The sequence below is a fragment of the Dermacentor albipictus genome, chromosome 1, assembly GCF_038994185.2.
Source record: "Dermacentor albipictus isolate Rhodes 1998 colony chromosome 1, USDA_Dalb.pri_finalv2, whole genome shotgun sequence".
In the NCBI taxonomy this organism is placed as follows: domain Eukaryota; kingdom Metazoa; phylum Arthropoda; class Arachnida; order Ixodida; family Ixodidae; genus Dermacentor; species Dermacentor albipictus.
The window spans coordinates 259726543-259747686 of record NC_091821.1 but is presented as its reverse complement, the minus strand read 5'-3'; the positions used below and the strand labels follow the sequence as shown (position 1 = coordinate 259747686).

General features: G+C 46.8%; 1 protein-coding gene across 2 annotated transcripts; it reads right to left on the bottom strand.

Annotated features, from left to right (window-relative positions):
• Nucleotides 1-7191: 7191 nt before the first annotated feature.
• On the bottom strand, nt 7192-16531 carry LOC135902902 (uncharacterized). 2 transcript variants are annotated; one of them, XM_065433220.1, is made up of 3 exons: nt 16453-16531; nt 14272-15715; nt 7192-7363 (listed from the first exon to the last, which is right to left on the bottom strand). In XM_065433220.1, exons 2-3 carry the CDS (start codon nt 15500-15502, stop codon nt 7278-7280), a joined length of 1317 nt encoding a protein of 438 aa, XP_065289292.1. In that variant the 5' UTR covers nt 15503-15715; nt 16453-16531; the 3' UTR covers nt 7192-7277. The 2 variants fall into 2 exon arrangements, with proteins under 2 accessions (XP_065289292.1, XP_065289293.1); XM_065433221.2 differs by lacking the exon at nt 16453-16531 and adding an exon at nt 15914-16015.
• Nucleotides 16532-21144: the final 4613 nt, after the last annotated feature.

Genomic DNA, 21144 nt, shown 5'->3' with positions numbered 1-21144 from the left:
GGTGACGAAGCTCCCAAGTGTGGATGCCGGCGGCCCGTCGCGGCTCCAGCCGCAGTGTGCAGCGATCGTAGTTCGCGAAATCACGATGGATGTTGTCGAGGACGGTTTGTGCGATGGTTAGTAACCTCTCAACCTGTTATTCTTTCATTTTTGTTACGGAAATTCGTAAAGTAAATCGCTGTACGTTTTTAGTGTACTGATGCGAAAAGCATTTGATTAACGCGACCACACCATGTGCGCTCGTCTCCTGTCAACGTGTTGTGAGGTTAACATGCGTTCTTTTTCCGTTTTACAGCACCCTTGCCTCTAAGCACAATTCTCAACCATGTTAGGGACGGTGTCGGGTGTCTCGTCGAAGGCGACCAAGTCGTTGCGGCGGCCCACATCATTGAGTGTAGTGCCGTCGCTTCCGCCTGCTGCTCTGGCGGTCCTGTGCACGTTATCGCATTCGTGCTGCAATCGTCCGCGCTTAGTAAAGACCCACACCGAGTCGACCTGAATTTGACCGACGAGACAAAAATAGCAGAATTGAACTGCACATGCCCTGCAGGGTAAAGTATTGCCTCAAGTTGTTCGGATGTAGTTGGTCGCGGCGCGTATCGCGATTTGTTTACATTACATCACACTAAGCTGACTCGCTGATTTGCGATGTGTTTACGTTATGCGATAAATTTAGAGAACTTATGTTGCTTTATCAATTTTTGTTTTTAGCCAGACCTACAAAATCACGAGTTAGTTTCAGAGTGTTACTACCATTGTAAAATGTTTTCGAGTCGCTTTATAACCAGTTGCAACCGTTGCACGAAGCTCAAATAAAGCATGCAACGTATAATTTATGTTGTATCATAATCATTAGATCCCTTTAATTACTTTCGCATGCAGGCACTTGAATTTGCAGTGGTGCTTGAATGCAGTGCATCGGGCTTCAATTCTTTCCGCCCCCCTATAAAAGACAGGAAAAAATATATCAACATGAGCAGTAGCAATAAATTCGCTCGCGCATGTTCGTTCATCGCTTAATGGACCATCCGCTGTTGGCTCGCGAAACGACACTGTTTAATCTGTACGAGATCATGCGTACACACTTGCCGTGTTTCGGTGCTCGTATTTACACTTCTGAACACGGAGAACAGTTCCCGTGGCTGAGGAAAGACAACGAAAAACGTGACAACTAGTCACGCTCGGTGACGGTCGTTTAAACGGACTCGCAGCTGAGCGCGAACCTTGAATTCACTGTGCAGGCGGCGCATGAAGTTTATAGAATAAATTGCATGCGTGGACACGCGGTTAATTTACTTGCGGAAGTATATAAAAGCACAGGCAACTCATTACTGGCATCCCAGGCCACGCGGACACGAACTTTCGCGGACTGCAATGATCTTCACACGCACAGCAACCACACAGCAACTACGCATGCAGCAAACATTAATGCCCAGATTGCCGATTTGGATTCCCAAACGTGATATCATATTGGACTACTCGCCATCCTTTTTCGTCAACGAACGCTTGAACGCACCATCGTCGAAGTGCTTACTGCACACCATCGCATACTCGGAAGGGGCCTTGCCGTTCCGCAGCCTGACGAGCCATTCTCGGCGACGTGCCGCGTCAACGGGATAGTAGTGAAAGCTTATCCCTGGCTCTGAGCAATATGTGCTGCATTGCCGAACCAAACAAAATCTCACGATGGTAAATGAAGCGTTTTCTGCGGGCACGCAGCACAGAATCGCGAAATGAAAACAGTAGCTCCCTACACTTCCACACATCGCACGGGCGACGCATCCACACTAACGGGGTGACGGTGCTGCCACCTATAGGTCGATCTCGCGGCCAATAGTGTTGGGCTGCTGAGCACGAGGTCGCGGGATCGAATCCCGGCCATGGCGGCCGCATTTCGATGGAGGCGAAAACACCCGTGTACTTAGATCTAGGTGCACGTTAAAGATCCCCAGGTGGTCGAAATTTCCGGAGTCCTCCACTACGAAGTGGTTTTGGCACGTAAAACCCCATAATTTTTTTTCATTTTTGCCATGTTACAGTAAAGAATACCAACTTTTTTTTTTCACCTGCGCCAAAGCATCCATGTCAAGACACTAAAGCCAGGAAAGGTAACCACGTTCTTATTTATTTTGCTACTTTGGCTTTTATTCGCGAAGACACATTGAGCCTCTTTCATTTTTCTTTTCTCTTTTTAATTTTTGTGTGTGTTCTCGCTACCCGCGGGCTGCCAGAGTCAGCTAGAGCACATGCGCTTTTCTCGTGTTGCACCGACGACCGCGCGGAGCACTTCGATGCGCGTTCGTTTTTCTCTGGCCGAGTGGATTTTCACCTGGCAGAGTTTTGGACGTTTTCTGGCTAGCAGACGAGAAAAAGAAACAATGGTCGCTCGTCGCCATCACTGCGAGGACTCGACGGCTTGCAACGCGTTCGCTTGAGTGCAACCTCTACGGACAATTTTGTCTCGCCGGTGTAGGATACCGAGCAGTATGCGTATGGATCTCTGTGGACCAAGCGTCTCCCGTTTTTTTTCGATATGTTTTCGGTAGCCATATTAGGTGCCCAAAGTAGGTATTCGATTGTGGCCAACATGCTTTCCTTTGCGCTTTTTATTTCCGTGCCCCCGCCCCCACAAAAGAGAAAAAATTGTTGCGGTGCCGTAAATTGTCGCATGGTGAAATTTCGATTTTGTTACTTCTTTTGCGGAAAGTAATGGGCGACGGGACACGTGAGTTGCCGGATGCTCTTACTATATTATTGCGGTAGCAATTATATGGATACTCCAGGCGCATTCCTGCAATCGCCGTTGCCCTCATGTTCCGTATAAAGTCCAAAGGCGATAACATCGTGATCGCGCGCCTAATGCTGTATGTGCGAGTGAAAGCTAGGGGGGTGGGGGGGGGGGGGGGGTATGGGTGAGCTGACGATGTTGGCTCAGTCTTGTGTGCGCAAAGGAGAAAAGCGGGGAGGAAGCTCGCCGCCTCCTGTCGCGCGCGATACATCAAGGGGAGTGGAGGAAGGGAGTGCTGTGATCTTTGCATCTTTGATTTCGCAACATGTTTATTTGCCTTGCTTGACGCATTATATACAGTGACTTTTTCTCAGATACATACATTGATTGGATACTTATATGTATATTTAAATATCTTGCTGCGAGGTTTTGTGCATGCGTGCAGTGAACTTTGTTTCCAGTGGCACTCTTTCGCCCTTTATCAAGCTGTACCCTAACATTTGTATATTCTATTGTATCTTCTAATTTCTAATGTACGAGGACGAGTCAAATGAAAATGAGCTAACCCACCCCACGCAGTAATGGTTCGGTTCTTTATGTGCGAGGTATGCGCGTAGCGCAGGGGTATCTCTCATTTACAAAAGTGACACGCAGGTGTGAGGATAAATGTCTGCAACGCTCTCATTCACTGGGTTGAACGTAGTTGCGTGAGATAATGGACACTCCAAAAGTTGAACACCGTGGTATAGGGAGGCTTTTGACAACTGAAGGTGTTTCCCAAGAAGAAACTAGTCACCGTAGGCCTGCCGTGTACGTTGAACATTGTATTTCATTGGCCACTGTGAAGCGTTGGAGGAAACGGTTCAAAGAAGGACGTGAAAGTTGCAAAGACGATCCAAGACTGGGCCAAAGCCACCGTGAAATCGCCCCCAGCACAGTTGCCAAGGTCGATGAGCTGTCTAGACAATAACGGAGGGTAAGCATCGATGAACTGGCAGAACGTGTGAACTTCAGTCACGGTTTGGTTCACACCATAATTCATGAACATCTCGGTTATCGGCTATTGTGCGCGCAATGGATGCCCAACATTTTGAACCACCGCCAGAAGACGGAAAAGTTAGGCGCTGCCTTGACTCATCTGATCCGGTATCAGAATGAGGGTGACGACTTCTTGTCTGCAGTTGTGACCGGGAACGAATCATGGTGTCACTACTACGAGCCTGAAACACGACGGCAAAGCTTACAGTGGAAACATTCGAATTCACCACTCCCAAAGAAAGCAAAGCGCGTGATTTCCGCCGGAAAGGTGTTGTTGACTTTTTTTTTCGATCGTCAGGAGCCATTGCTACTCGAATTTGCTAAACCTGGAGAGACTATCAATCCGTTCTGATATTTTGAAACGCCGGATCGGCTGCGTGTTGCAATCAAGAACAAACAAAGTGGAAAATTCAGGAATAAGGCCATCTTGCTCCATGATAATGCCCGTCCCCACGTCGCTGCTGTGGTTAACATAATCTGGCAAAGTTCAAGAGCGAAACGCTGCAACATCTACCATACACCCCAGACCTGTCGCCTTGATACTTCCACATTTTGGGGCATTTGCAAAAACACCTCAAGGGAACCAGATTCGTGTCGGACGATGACGTGAAAGAGTCAGTTACAGAATTTTTGAAGCAGTAACCCACGGAGTTTTATCAGACGGCAATCACGCGCATCGTTAGTCGGTTGGACAAATGTCTAAATGCTCATGGAGACTACTTTTTAATAAAGTGACCTGTTTGTCATATATTCGCATTGGCTCACTTTCATTGGACTCGCCCTCGTATATTTTGCAGAACTCCTGCTTTCTATCTTTTCTCTCTGTTGCGACTATAATTCCGGTGCAATTACTCACAATACATGACCGGTGATAGCTGCGCCTGCGCAATACATTAGGACAAAGGACAGCTCCATTTAGATTTTTCCCTGGCCGTGTCTTATGCACAAAAATGTGAATAAAGTTCTTGAACAACAAATTTTCATTAAAATAGTTGTCGTCAACTTGTTCATTTCATTGGCTTTACATTTTTCATATCAGTGGCATGCACTGCTTTGCTGGTTTCAAACTGTTTAGCTTTAAAGTTCGTGTGCTATTATCTTTACTTGTTAAATAGAGAGAAAATATGGAAGCATTGATATCAATTATTCCGGGCACAATTTTTGAGACATACGAATATATTCTTTTATGAAAAAATACATATTTTACGTGTCTTGACAGTGCACAGCGTTCAAGAATTTGTTTGGAGCTTCTTTGGCAATGGCAATGCAGTTATTATTAATGTATTTGATCCCTCGACAAATTCTATAAGGAGGTGGCCGAGCTGCAATGTGAGCGCCCCCCCCCCCCCCCCGAACGAATTTTCTGGCTAGGCCACTGCTTGTCGGTGTCCTTTTTTATTTGAGGTGTATTTAGGGTGTATACAAATTTTTTGAGAAAGTCTATAGGCATGTGTCTATGAAGTGTATAGACTTTTTATAGATATTCCTTAGGTTAGTCTATGGACGCTCTATGGAGTTATGGACTTGTCTACAGACTATGGACTTATGGAATGTCTGGGTCTACACACTGTCTGTAGACTGTCTGTAGATTAATGAAAATTCACGTTTGTAGAAAATTCTCTGCAGAATGTCTATAGAAAGAAGTGTATAGGCTTATACAGTTCTACTTTTGTAGACAGAACTCTACGAAATATCCATAGGCAAATGTCTCTAGACTATAGACTATTCGTATAGAGCAGTCTACAGACAGTCTATAGACGTATGGCCTTAAACTTTTTGTAGACTAGTCTATAAAATGCCTGAGTCTATAGACACTCTACAGACTGTCTACATATTAAGGAAAATTCAATTCACGTTTGTAGACATATGTCTGCAGAATGTCTGTAGACAAATGTGAATAGAGTTATACAGCTCCATTTTTGTAGACTGAAGTCTATGGAATGTCTATAGGCGGATGTCTCTAGAATATATATAGGCTATTCCTATTGACCAGTTTATAGACAGTCTATAGATTTATGGCCTTACCCTTTTTGTACACTAGTCTATCAAATGTATGAGTATATAGAGTGTCTATTCATTAATGGAAATTCACGTTTGGCGGCAATTATCTGCAAATGTCTATAGACATAAATGCTAGGGTTGTGCAGTTCTGTTTTTGTAGACTGAAGTCTATAGAATATCTATAGGCAAATGTCTACACACTATCTATAGATTATTCATATAGACCAGCCTACAGACAGTCTATAGACTTACGGCCTCATACTTTTTATAGACTAGTCTATAAAATGTCTGAACCTATAGACTGCCTATAGATTAATGAAAATTCTCGTTTGTAGACAAATGTCTGCAAAATGTCTATAGACAAAAGTGTATAGGGTTATACAGTTCTACTTTTGGGGACTGAAGTCTACAAAATGTCTATAGGCAAATGTCTATACACTATCTATAGAGTATTCCTATACACCAGTCTAGTCTATGGACTTGTGACCTTACATTTTTTGTAGATTGTGGTCTACAAACTGCATATAGATAATTCCTGTAGACTAATCTATAGCTAATCTATGCAGGTTGTTACAGCCTTACAATTTTTATCGACTATTGTCGATACAGGGTCTCCCAGCTAACATAAAGTTGGCGTAGCTGTTCAACGAAAAACAATATTTAAAAAAGATGGTGCAATAAGATGCGATTTTAAAACCTTTAGTGCGCAGCGGTCAGAGGTCTGACTTGAGGTGTGTGTATAATATTATATCTTGCACCATGTTTTTCTTTAACCTTTTATTTTCATTGACCACAGCTTGGCTAAAATAGCTGGGACACCCTATATACTAGCTATATAGATAACATTTTGCCAACTATGTTTCAGCATGCGATTTTATTCTGATTATATACAAACACTCGCTGCTGGCGGTGGTTAATAAGCAGTCTATTGGAAATGTCTATAGAAATTTATTGCATCCAACATGCATATGGGAACATACGTAGGGAACTGTACAAAAAAAATCATGCATATGGACGCAAGCAGTCGAACAATTTCGAATGCATGTAGCCGCAAATCTTTATGTAAGGCTGCATGAGCATATGTGCACAAGCACATTTAAGAAATATTACAGTTACATACAATGCATCCGCTTAAATGACCTGCTAGCTACCTACTACCTACCTACTACCTACTATCTGCTACCTACATGTTAGTTTAAATTTTTGCTTACATATGGCATCAAAAAAATTGAATGTATATTATGTATGTGCAACTGTTCCTTCTCATCTGCACCTATGCATTAATGTTAATAGATTAATAACGCTCCTGAACCAGCTGCATTCTGATATGTTGCATAAACAAAAAAACATGTTGCGAAAAAAATTGAAGCAATTCCACTAGTGCTGAATCATGCAGGGCAAAAAAGAAAACAGGTGCACCGATATTGAATTAACTATATTTATTGGGCGAAATGTTAATTTTTCTTAAAATTCAGTCTTACGCTATGACCGAAGGAGACTATTTACAGATTTACAGACCACCTCCCCTTGGCCAGCAAGGTTGCCAGGCCGGCCTTGACCTCGTGTCATATGCTCCAAAGGTGCTGCAAGTGTATGCTGCAAATAAGTAGATGCAACAGTGTGAGGCAAAAATAACAATTGCGTATTCTTCGTATGTTCATTAAGCAGCTTAATATATTTGCTCAAACCACTAAAGTCTATACTCAATGCAGTTTAGCTATGACTAATGGCTGCTTGTTAATACAAATCAGTGCTATTAGGCAATGTTTCATTTTATGGCATGATGAACAATTAACTATTCACAACTTCTGCTGGGGCTGCAGGAACAGTATGTCGCTTTTATGACAAGTTCATATATGACACATTATTGTAATTATCCCAAAGGATCTCTATGTCAATTGCTGAAACAGGGTTACCCAGTTGGACTGTCTGTACTTTTTTTGGCTGGTAAATAAATATGCCCACGCAGAATGATGTGCTCAGAAGAGTGACTGGAGTATTGACAGTATCATGCCAAAGATTGCAATTTATTTTCCTTAATACACATTTCAATGTCTTTCTCATACTCTTAAATGAATGCATCGTTGGCCATAACTTCAACAGAAGGCAGATGGATTGATTGTAGGGATATGGTCACTTCTTAGTTTCTTATAGATAATGAGGCCTCTTGGACATGCTGACACAGTTGCAAGTTAGGTATACCACATGAGCACCAGAAATATCACGCGAGCTCTTTCTGTACCTTGGCACGATAGATATACACCTCCTGAGAAACAAAACTGAAGGCGTAATTCGAATGAATGCTGTTACAGTAAATATTTAAGGTGCTCTCAAACATGAGTACTTTTTCTAGGGTTTCGAGGTTCAGGACCTTTAGTTAACGCAAAAAAAATTCAGTGAGAACTGCCATGTCATAATCTTCGAGATATTTATTCCCAAAGCGCGCGACTACATGCATAAGCCGTCCGGTTACTTTCGTGATTTAATGTACACATCAACATATTGTTTAAAAAGTGGAAGAACAGTCCATTTTTACTGCAGCTTTGACGAGTATATCAAGAAAACGGTGCCATACTCAAAATTATTTCCAAGTAAAACCCCTGTATCATCTAAAAGTAGCGAAAACTACCGGCAGCACTTGTGTGCCAAGAGAAAACTATTAATCTCCGCGAGTCCTACCAGCCGCGTTACCTTGGGACAGCGCGAGCGCTGTGTCGTCCCAGGTGCTCGTTCCAATTCACCCGGTACTCCGTTCTTGCTCATGTGCATAGATGTCATGACAGGAAAAAAGCTACGAAAATAAGCTGCCGACAAGTTAACAACAATAAGGAAACAGCGCGACGTCAGAATTAGCGCTCATGAGGCGGCACAAAAGGTGACCATGCGCTGGAGCACTCTTCAGCTCAACGGTGTCCACACACACCAACTCATTTGATTCTCGTGAATGATGCCTGCCAGCCTTCTAACTTTCTCATCAATTCAAATCTAAGGAACTCCGCGTCGGCTTCGCCAGCGTAAATTGAAACGATAACGAGTCGAGAAATAAATTACAAAGTTACTAGCGCGATATTACGCGGAAGTTCAATGAGGCACTGCAGCGTAGCCGAATGCAATTGATCGTCTCAGCGCTATGACGTCAACGCGACCTACGAACAACAACACTGCCAAGCACACGCGCTCGCGCAAACGCGAAAGAGTAAAAACGTGCACGCGTTGGGTTTGATAGCTGCGCGGCCGCTTGTACACCCTTATAGTACAAGGCTTCTGAGCACCAAGCGGCTGTAGTAGTGCAACAAGTTCAGCGTCTTCACAGCCGATAATTGAAAACGGTATATGCGCGAATAAAGGAGCGAGAAATTTTTGTTACAAACTCCAAATCTGCTAGAGCAAACTCCAAACTCTGCTAGAGCGAAAAGGTATCACTATGAAAATAAACTACGAGGCACTGAAATACACAATAAGCACAACATTATGTCGCAGAATCGGCGTGTTCTCTTTGAAAGGCCCGGGTTGCTCCATACCTGTAAGCGCGATCTTTCTACAACATTCCGGAACGTTCCAAACAGCTTTAGGCGTATGTTCAAACCCACGCCCGCTTTAGTAAACACAAATAAAACCAACGCGCTATACCGACGCGTATTGACTATAAACGAGAAGTAGGGTTCTGTCGTCATCACTTGAAGTTAGTAGCACCGGTCGACAGCAAGTGAGTCGTGTGAAAAGGAGTGTTGTCGTTCGCGAATTTTGTTTGCTTTCAGTTAGCGCGCGTGTTTTGCGTGAATATTCAAGGTGTGTCGACAATCCTGGAAATTTGATGTTCGACAATTTGAAGCCAGCGCAGCAACTCTGGCTCACATCGAGGGTGGCCTGGAAGCGTTACCATAGCATCTGATGGTCGTCGGCCGCTGTAAATATTAGAAAGAACTTTGTTATCTACAGCTACTATTTTTGTATGCTAACCTAGTGTGTTAGCTTTCAATTTTCTTCATAGTTTCCGAGTGTGTTGAATGAAATCTAGTGTTTCAGCCCTTAAAATCGTATAACGTTGTTGTTACTTTGCAGAGCTTATTTCTTGTATTCAAGCATTTAAGGGTGCTTTCTCTTGGTCGTTGTGTTGTAAGCAGAGTTTACTCGCATATTGTTTTTCTTTCGTAACTGTAGACACTCGCATCTATTGTATAAAGTGTCGTACTGTTGTCGAATCGAGGTTACTGCCTAATTCTCCGAGTTGAAACCGTTGTATCAAAGAACCCAACTTTCGTCAGCCGTCTGCTGGTGCTTGACGGCGCGTAGTGGCAGGTGACACAGGGTTTGCTTTTCTATACAATGGGAGTTTTCTGGCAATGTATTGCTCTGACACTGAGGCATGATGATGATGAATATGATGGGGATACCTGCGACATACGCCACTAAATTGCTTTAAGTACCCTTAACAGTTATCGATATAGCAAATGGCGTCGTGTGCGAAGGAAAAATTTAAAAAGATGGACGCCCTTCCATGCACTCCTGTCAAGAGGGGTGCGAGTGAAGCTCGGTATTCGCGGCTCTTCGTTGTCGTAACACCTCGGCTTCGCCTTCCCTCGCGGCAAGGCCGGCACGTCGACTACGAGCTCTTTTTCTGGCGAGTTCTCGACGGCGTTCATCACACGCCGCCTGTTCTTCGGCCGAACGCACGCCGTGCGGCCCGCTCCCGCTGCCGTTCTTTCAACGCAGCTTGCTCTTCGGCAGAACGAACTAAATGCGGCCTCCCCATCTGACTGCCGGGCCTGAACTGGCGGGAAACGGCGGGCGCCGAGGCGAGCGAACAAGCGATCACACCGTTCCCCGCTTCCGGAAGGAGGGCACGCCTGTGATTGGCCCGCGCCTTGCTCTGCGTCTACTTCTTGATGTATATAAAAACCCGCTTTCATTAGACTGCATACCATGTGTGTTTTTTTTCTCATGTATGTTCAAATGTAATGCAACAATTTTGGAATGATACTGTTCATAATTCCATGCAAAAAAAAGAAAGAAAATGGACAGTGGCTGAATCGGTTAGCGCGATGGTCTCGCAACCCGGAGGTCGGTGGTTCGAATCTGCAGCCCGGCAAGCATTTGCTATTTTCGCGCGGCTTGAGTTTTCTCGTAGGGCAACACCGACGCCGACACGAGCGAGACAATACAAGCTTCGCTTGAGAAAGAGAGGAAAGGACGCGCAGCCGAAAAGCGTAACAGGAGGAGCTTGTGTGCCTGGACGACCCCGCTCTCCATCTTTCATGCGCCAAAGTGGGAGGGAATTTAATGTGCTTTTTTTTCTTATTTACCTAACGCTTGCTGTCTCTTGCGTGCAGCAATGCCGCAAAACTCCTCCTCGTAGACATCTCGCGAGCTTATCTCTACAGGAGCAAGCGTTGAAAGATAACGCGGTCTAATCGATCAAGCGGCTACGGTAAATCCGAAAATCTATCACCTCGCAGACCATAATTATCCTCTGTAAGTCTTTCTGAAATCTCGAAAGGATGATGCAACAGTCAAACGAGAGGCTGACGTTCATCGCAGAAGCGGCATAACTGGGGTATATAATGCAGCATTATTCCATAGCGTGCAAACAAGAGTCGTTGCCTTTACTCGCGAATCATGATACCCGTTCTTTCTTGCGCAGGTGCAACAATGAATGTTGTTCACTTCAATATTCACGCGTGGCTTCGCCGCTTGACATTGCAGACAAAATATTGCATGTCCATCGGGTCGTGCAAATGTACTGAATACGAAATAGCGACTTGAATAGTTACTCCTCTACACATGCGAAGCGCGGGTTGTCCAAATCAAGCAAGACACTTCACCTCACAGGTAAATTTAAATGTACGTCCTTGTTAGGTGTTAAAAGTTATGCATATGAATCATTCGTAATCCGGCAAGACAGAACGATGCGTCACTTTTAGACGCACAACGCAACGGATTTCGGCGACGAACTGGTCCCGTAACCGTCCCGAGCCACGATGACAACCCTTGCAGAGCAAGAAATTCAATTTGGCATTAAAACGTGTTGAAACACCACAGAAACCTTGTTGGACCGTACAGAAACTAGAAAGAGAATTCATTCACATGTAAACAAGGGTGAATATTTACACAGGCGCATACAATGATCGCAACGTATTGCGCGTGCGGTGCCACATACATGATGATGATGACGATGCATAGGTGCGTTTTGGTCAAGGCGTTGCGACCACCCTGCATCTTGGCGTAACAAATTTTGCTGGTTTTATGATTATCCTTTGTGTGTCTTAACGCATTGTACTTTAATTCTGCTCAATTAACCTGCCTTACCACCGCGGTCGGGCGGTCGTGAGCAGTGGATGATGAGGAAACAATAGAATAGAACAAAGGGGAATGCTTACGTTATAACAGCACTGACTCTGAATTAATGATGGCGTGGCTGCATGGACTTCTTTTAGAACGAACCTGTCTTAGGCTTGTTTCCAGCGTTTCGCGATGTGCGTGTGGAAAAACTACCATCATGTGGGCCGCGTTTATGGGGGTATGAGCCATTGCTTAAAGGGGTATGAGCCTGTAGGGGTATGACTCTTTAGGCGAACGACGTACAGATCACGTACAAGTACGACGAGCCGTTCGGCGGTCTGGACATCGCAATGTGCGGTGATCTGCGGCAACTGCCCGCGGTTCGTGCTGACAAAGTCTTTAGGCGTGCCCGCGGTCACAACAAGGTGTTCAGCCCGGAGGCGAAGTGACGTCATTTCTCCTACTTCCCGTTGTGGCAGGTTGTACGTCGAAAGGACGCTGCATTCTTGGCAATCCTCACGAAAATCGGGGACGGGAGGGCCCTCGAACCAGAAGAGGTGCGCGTCTTCGAGAGCCCGTTCGTCAGCGCCGATCGAGGTTTGGTCGTTGCGGCCGGTGCTGTGCGACTCTTCTACTCCATTAAGGACGTCGATACATCCACTGCCCTACAGAGTGTGGGAGACGTACACGAGGCTAGAGCAGTTGATGTGTACCTCGGATACAGGTCTGACGACAACTGCGTTCGCGCACAGACCAAGGTGACCGGTATGACGGATGTTGAAATGGACAATTGACCCCATGCGATACTGCTCGCTCGAGGCAAGCCCTGCACGATCACGTTCAACACCGACGTGAAGGAAGGACTCGTGATTGGTGCCGTCGGTCTACTTCGAGAGATCGAGTACAGGTAAGGTGACGCGCACGATGCAGTGTGCATTTGGCCGTCTTGCTCAGGTCAAAGCCAAGCCCCTCGCGCATGCTGCTCGGAGACGGGGGGTCAATAACTGTGCAATCTCTTTGCGTTAAACCCCATAATTTTTTTTTTGCGTCATTGCCACCTAGAGGAGCGCGTGCTCTCACTTTTATCAGTAAATTATTACTATGCCATGTGATTCAGGCGCCAAGCGTCTCTAAGTACTGGCTTGAATGAGAGAAGCGGGCAAGTGTGTTATTCAGTCTTTCTAAATGCATGTGTTTGTAGGCTAATGATAGAGCATCGGACTGCTGCACTAGGGGAACCGGGTTTCAAGCTAACCATCACACTAGTACTGTTCTTTAATGATCAACTGCTCCTACTCGGTGAGACAGACGACGACGACACACGAAATCATGAGGTGGTAGGCAAACAGAGCTTCGCTTAAAGAAAATTGTGTTTTAAGGGGTATATTCGTTGAAATGAGGCTATTTCGGTAGCGTTTATTGTTGCGTAATTCCGTAGAGAATAAAGCCGGTCACTAGCGCAAGAAAAGCCTAATGAAGTGCTGCTTATAAAGACAACTCTTCTAGGTGCTTTTTCATTACGGCGATCGCATGCGTATAAGCTACTCACGCGTGTTTTCTAACAATAGGAATTTTTACGTGCGTCACTTTCATTTCGATTTCATGATTTGCTAAGATGATATATAGCAAAATGACATGAACATATATGCTCCGCAGTTCATGCAGGACCACAATGCTAATTTTAAAGATGTCGTTACTGCGAGTTACGTGCTCGAAATGAAATCACCTCTCCGATACCTGCGCGTAAATCTATTTTTTTTTATTGTTTCAAATAAGCCCAACGAACAACTAAAATGAAGATCCTATGCGGCAAGTACACCAACGTATCAGTGGTTCGTGAGGGCTAATCTTATTAAACAGACGAAATGTTTACAATCAGTACCACTGCGCACACACCTATCTGCGCCATGAAGGCATGTGCAACGCTCCGGACCGAATTTGCGTCGTCCCGGCCAAACCACAGCATGTCTTGGTCGCTCCACTTGTCACCGTTTCAGGAAATAATGCGACACCACAAAACTACCATGAGTACCCGTTCCACTCCACTCCCACTCTCTTGAGAAGAAGAATCCACATTTTGAGCTGCTGATCGCCGTTGGAAGAAGTGTGTTACGCTCGCGTTCTGACGCCGAGGGCACAGATGCGCCCACCCAACGACGGCGTCAGGACGGAGTATATAACATATGCCAAGGCAGTGCGGAAAATAGAGATTGCTCAAAGCTCACCAGCCGGACTCGTGACAGCGAGACCGTCGTCCGCACCAGCCATGTCAAAGAGAATTGGAAGAAGCAGGTAACCATGGCCGTCAGTGCGGTGAAGGGCTGCAGCGAGGACACCGCAAAGGAACTGGAGAGACTGTATCATTTTCTTCACTCGCAAGCAGCCAGGGGTCTCGTTGACAAGATAAAGCTCGAAGCTCTCCATAATGAGCGGCGTGCACGCTTGGACTGCTGCCAGGATCTTCTTGCAGAGGCCTCTGTGGCTTGCTGCTTGGAGGCGGTGGCTGCAGACATAGTTCCGTCGATGCCGCTGGCAGAGCAGGCCGAGACCCAGGGCCAGCAGCAGATGCTCGCCCAGCTCGCCGGGCTGCTGGGCCAGAAGTGCAACCACTGGCAGGGCCTCAACAGCGTCGCCATTCTTCGACTGCGCACCTTCTGCGTCGTCCTGGAGGAGTGCGGCTGCAGCAGCGCAGACCAGCGCGACGCCCACGCAGCTGTTGTCGAAAGCGGTCCCGATGTCACCAGCAGAAACGGCAAAAGGCCGAGTAGCGCAGCCGAAAAGTAGGCAGCCGCGCTTGCGCTTTGCTATTCGATGACCTCGCAGGCGGCCTTGGCGTGAGCGCATACAGACGAGCTGCACAGTAGCGCCACCAATCGTGGGGCGTTCGCGCTCAACAAAGAGCGACCGTGCGGCAGGGGCAGCGAGCGGCGACCGGTGACGTCGTTTCGCCATCCGGGTGAATAGTAGCTCACAGCAAGGTGCGGGCTCGTGGAAGTCGCTGCGGACCCGACCCTGCACAAATCCTCTTGTAAGGACCACAGCGGTCGGGCCCCTGGCTCGGTGGGTCGATGGCTCCGGAGGCTGAAGCGTGGTAGTGCGGGCTTCTGTACGCTGGTGGTGCGCTGACGCAGGTCGTCCTTGTTGCCGAAGAAGGCGCCACTCAGCCTTCTTGAGAAGCAGGATCCAAAGCTGCAGCTGCTGGTCGCCGTCGCTGGCAATGGCCTCGATGAATGCGGTGAACTGGATTCCCGCAGCTCGTTGATAATGCGCTGACGGAGATAGTTTCCGCTGCCGAGAACGCCGAGGTAGCCCTCCGTGGCTCTGGACGGGTGGAGTTACAGCAGCACCCAGCAAAGAAGCTTCAGGTTCGCCTAGCTTGTCGCGAAGACGCCTCGAACGTTCTCGCTCCTCGTGCCCCTTCGCAGCGGCTCCGGCAGCGCCAGCACGTCTTGCCATTAGGCGATGCTCAGCCCCTGCTGGTCCTCTGGCCAAGAAAATGTTGAATTCCGTGCCTCTGTCGATCGCGTGCGGCTTCAGTGAATCAGGGTTACCTTCTTTCCGACTGGGACTGTTGCCGCTTCCGGAAAATGGCGACGCACTGAACGAGCTTCAACTGCACGAGGACACGAGGCAGCGTTTCTTTCTCATCGCGCGTTGCCTCGTGCTCGCCTGTCAAGAAATAAAGAAAAGGAAGCTTCATAAATTGCCTATTCAGCTTTTTCTATGGTGCCCCGCATAACTTTTTGAATTTCTTGACGGCGTACTTCTCCTTCAAGACTAGCAACCTTTTTTTTTTCTTTTAATTCCATATATTAGAAAGAAGAAATAAACAAACTGATACCCAAACAAGCTAACAAACAATACGACCATGTGTCGTCTCTGACGTGAACCAATGCGCACTTGAAGCGTCAGAGTGTCCTGCCGAGGCGCTGTGCTGATGCGAGATACTTTGTACAAAGAGCCGTTGCGGAATCGCGATTTTGCGGTATGCGTTAGCATGTTAGAGACGTCAATAAACCCGACAAAACACTCCAACGGCACAGGAACACTATAGGGGAAAAAATGCGCAGATTCAAAGCGCATGTTGCAGTCCTCGTGAAGCGAAAGCTTCAGTCCAGTGGCGTGTAGTAAATCTTAAGCAACTACAATTGTGCTTACTTTCATCATGCAGCGCGCAGCCTGGCGCAATTTCCTATCCCTTTTGGCTACTCTCATCCCCGTCGCGATATGTTCAACTGAGTCACCCTGTCACAGTATGCGACCATCTAGGAGACATACTTCACAGCTTATCATAAGAAGCCAACACTGACACCAAGGACAACGTAGGGGAAATTACTTGTGCTTAATAAATGAAATAAAGAAACCATAAATAAATGGAAATGTAAGTGGATGAAAGAACAACTTGCCTCAGGTAGGGAACGATCCCACAACCTTCGCATTTCGCGTGCAATGCTCTACCAATTATGCTACCGCGGCGCCGTTTCCCCGTCTACTTTCTTTGGTATTTATGTTTCCTTGTAGAACCCAGGGACTGTTAGCCAGCGCCACCACTCACAGACCTTGGCGGCTGACGTGGAACATCCTTTCTGCCGTTCTCGTGACACCTGCGGCTGAAAGGATGTTCCACGTCCGCCGCCGCCGCCGCCGCCGTGTGTGTGTGTGTGTGTGTGTGTGTGTGTGTGTGTGTGTGTGTGTGTGTGTGTGTGTGTGTGTGTGTGTGTGTGTGTGTGTGTGTGTGTGTGTGTGTGTATGTGTGTGTGTGAATGTGTGTGTGTGCGTGTGTGTGTGTGTGCGTGTGTGCGCGTGCGTGTGTGTGTGCGTGTGTGTGTGCGTGTGTGTGCGTGTGCCTGTGTGTGTGCGTGTGTGTGTGTGCGTGTGTGTGTGCGTGTGTGTGCGTGTGTGTGTGTGTATGTGTGTGTGTGCGTGTGTGTTCGTGTGTTTGTGCGTGTGTGTGTGTCACAAACGAAGCGACAATTGTTCGCTTCGTTCGTGAGATGTGCGTGTGTGTGCGCACACACGCACACACACGCACGCGTGTGTGCGCGTGCGTGTGTGTGTGCGTGTGTGTGTGCGTGTGTGTGCGTGTGCCTGTGTGTGTGCGTGTGTGTGTGTGCGTGTGTGTGTGCGTGTGTGTGCGTGTGTGTGTGTGTGTATGTGTGTGTGTGCGTGTGTGTTCGTGTGTTTGTGCGTGTGTGTGTGTCACAAACGAAGCGACAATTGTTCGCTTCGTTCGTGAGATGTATTTTATTTCCCAGCATCACAGCTTACTCAAGCAGTCCACATGCTTTTCGTATCAATGGCGGTACATGGTTTTATTTGCCATTTCTTTTTTGTTATGTTACCATATTGACGTCCCGCTTCATACCATATAGACAGGATTGCCAACCGTCGTACGCATACATTGGTTCGCAGTGTAGGCCACAGAATGATCAAAACCGTGGGGCACAGACACTGCGTCGCTTAGTGCTGTATTGATACTATGAGATATATATGATAGAAGGCTGAGGCTAACAGCATGGAAGACGACCGGGAATTATGCAACCGCAGCAAGTTTTGATGGAAACGTTCATCTCGCATGGAGAATTATAGCCTCAAAGCTTTGGAAAAAATGATCATCCGCAGCCCTATCAGCAAGAGAAAGCTCAAACTAGAAAAAAGAAAGGTAGAAGAACTCTAAACACATCAACACAAACGGACGCAATACTTCTATTTGCTAACACCCAATAGAGTGTCGTGAAAAGCACGAAGATTCAGGCTATTGCGCGCATACAGAAACGCAGCCTATCAGACATTAGGCTACGTTGGCCACGCAGCATTAATGTTATTGCCTTCCACATCAACGCACGCTAAATGCAGTTATGCACTGAAACAGCTCAATGCACTTTGAGATGACAAATCAGAGTGCGCCACAAAGATCCACAAACGCGCCATCCTATGCTCGGCTATCATCTTGTGGCATCTGCAGCCAAACACCCGCAACAGCGCGTTCCAACGCTTACCCGCGTCAGCGCGAGCGGCGCAGATAGACATAATTATGTTCGTATGACTTCTAAACCCCTATCGCAGAAACTTCTTTTAAGTCATCATCTCCGACGGCTGTTTAGGTTTTGGGAATCGACTCACGCTTACTATTGGTGAAAGTAGTGAAGTTCGCACCTGTACTACCTTTACATATACGCATTTTTTCGACTACAGCGCTCGTCTTTGCAGCGGCGAGCATCGCAAGCTTTCTTTTCTTACGAACGCTTTTAGCTTTGCAAATACGCTTTTTTCGTAAATTTTTTTTACGCCAAAATTTGTTCGTAAGTTCGCTTAATGAATTCCGGCCCAGGTTCCCACGACATAATCCTGGGATAAAGCTGGACATACAGTCTGTATGGAATGAACTCCTCTGGCTCAATAAACCAGCTTGATTCATCTGACAAGGCCTTCGTCTAACTTGGTACGGCAGCATAACCCCCATACCCCAACTCATTTCACCATAGCAAAGGCGCATTTCGGCAAAAGAAACGGTAATTAGTAGAGGCTGAGCAAAGGTGGAGCACCAGCGCCCGCTAATGCATACTGTCGTCCAAACATTGAAGCAATAAAAAGAAAGCGTGCATTCTCTCAATGGGTGCTCATTCGCGCAACATTCTAACTGGAGGAGCGACAAACGAGTTCGGGACGCGAAGCTTTCATAGACGCAATGCCGAAAAGTATCCGGGCTGTCAGCGAGCAAGGGCAAGCAAGGAGACTTTGGCAGAAGCTCACTTGAAAAGCCCCTTAATCTAAAACGGCATTGGGCGCGCGATCTTCGACAAAGCGGTTACTTTGTTTGCAGTCCGCCCCTCCTCGTCTCCTCCCAGACGCGGCTTCTTTGCCCAGCGAGGCTTTGGGCCGGCGGCGCGATCCGGCTGTCGCTGCGATGGCTGCTCCATGACCTGTCGTTTTGATTAACGATAGGGCAGTAGCGCACTCGTTCGCACCTAGAGACCCAGACTTGCGCGTCTCTCTGACCTGCCGCCCTCCTCTTACCTTGCGACGCCACGCATATTTGCCCGCACGGCAGCAAGCGTTGATTAGCCGCACGCGCTTGAAAGACGCATGACGGGCTCTTTCATATTCGGTCGTTTGGAAGCGAGCCAGTTAATCAAACAGCGGGTTCGCGTCATTCGACCGTTCATCCTGCAAGTTTTGATTAGTAATGAGAAACTTGTGTGCCGCTTTTCCTTTTTATTCCTCCGGGGTCGCTATTGATCGCGTGCATTAATGCTCATCTGTTCTGTCGAGAGCACATCCCGAGCGAATAATCTGACCAGTTTCATTTCTCCCGCGCTAATAGAACGCAACTTAAACATTAGCGTTACCCTGTTCCAATCAATAGCGCGTGCATTTTTTTCCTCGTTATCCTTTCGATGTGCTCTTGGAAACCGTTTCAATTGCATGGCGATTCATAATTCCGTGAGAAAGATGACGATCTTGTGTGCAAAATTCTCGTAGTAATATGCCGGGTGAGATTATTTTAGAAAAACCAATTCCACCTGTACCGTCAGTTCGGCGGGCACGAGATCGCAGTGCGCTCATTAATTAGCTAAAATGGTTCATTCAACTTTAACTACAAGTTTTACGGCCACTTCGCAGCTTATAAGCGGGGGGGGGAGGGGGAGGATTGACGTGGCTAAATAAATTTGCGAAATTTTAAACGCGTCATATGGGACCACGTTTTTGATAGATCACTTTCGAGATACGATCACTTTCGTGAGATTTCGCGTGATTTCGCTTATACCGACACGCGTCCGATAATCTTGCGAAAGTGATCGTATCCGTGAAAGTAATCGACCGAAAGCATTGAGTTTCTTGGAATGATTACTAGAGGCAAGCGCTGCGATCGTTCACACCCCATGGGAATGATTGTTAGCACATAGATGTGTCTGATAATCGTGCGTGTGGCCTCAGACATTCTTATGGCTTTGTTTACTAGACTTAATATGCCTTCATTGGCCTCGATTTCAAAGCAGTCAATAGTTTGTTTGTTTGTTTTTAATTGCAGAAGGCAATAGGACTCTGAGAACGAGCATAATCGCTAGCAGTTGCAGCGGTTCCACCTGTCGAGGTGGCGGAATCGAAAACGCAGGAAGCGTCTTAACGCGCATGCGCCCGTGGCGTGATGCTTTCAATATCGGGACTCTGTGCCAGAAGCCCTCAGTTCAAATCAGCCCGTCGGACAATTTTATGTATTTACTTATTTATTTATACGTGTTCATTTATAATGCATTCCTTTGTAGAAAATGATCAGTTTGCAAAGTCCCAAAAGCGTTTGAAGAATGAAGGACAATGTTTACGGAAACCCTTGTACTACCCCATCATGCCCATGCATTCTGGACCGCCATGCTCCCAGCTTCCGTAGACAACAGTGTCCAGAGTTTTCTCTCGTAATTATTGTATGAAACTCTATGACCGAAAGTACCGCGATCGGTGAGATATTCGCGGACAGAACTTCGCCGTTTTCTTTGATTCCGAGACGATCAACAAAAACACCGCCGGAAGCGCTGCCGACGGTGATGCTTCGCGCATCGTTTTGTCTTTAAAGCCGAATATTCACCGCCTCATCTGTGAGCAACAGAGCGTCGTTTGAATTACAAGCACGCGAAGAGTTGGGTGCCTCAGCAGGCCGTGGCAGTGAGATGCTTTGCGCCACGACGGTGTCGAGGATGTACACCGTTCTTTGTGCGCCCAGTTCTTTGTGACGCTTGAAATTGGGCGAACTCGCTGTTCTTGCATTCTGCAGTGCCCCTCTACTGCCATTGCAACGTGGGCCTTGAATACCAAATTACTGAAGCGTTAAATAACCAATGGCCTGCTATGGCTGCCTGTTTAATCCTCGGGATGTTGAAGCGACGAGTAGTCAAAGAAAGGACGCTCGCAGCATTTAAATCTCTTTAAATCGATTTCCTCTTAAAAAACGTACGCTCTCTCTCTCTCTCTTTCTCTACACCGCCTGCAAAAAAAAAGTATTGAACGGGTCGCAGTAGCATTGAGAACGACGTCGCCTGTCGCCTAAGAACTGAGCCGAACGGTGCATGTGAGGTCATCATGGTGTCGTACGTAGTGCATAT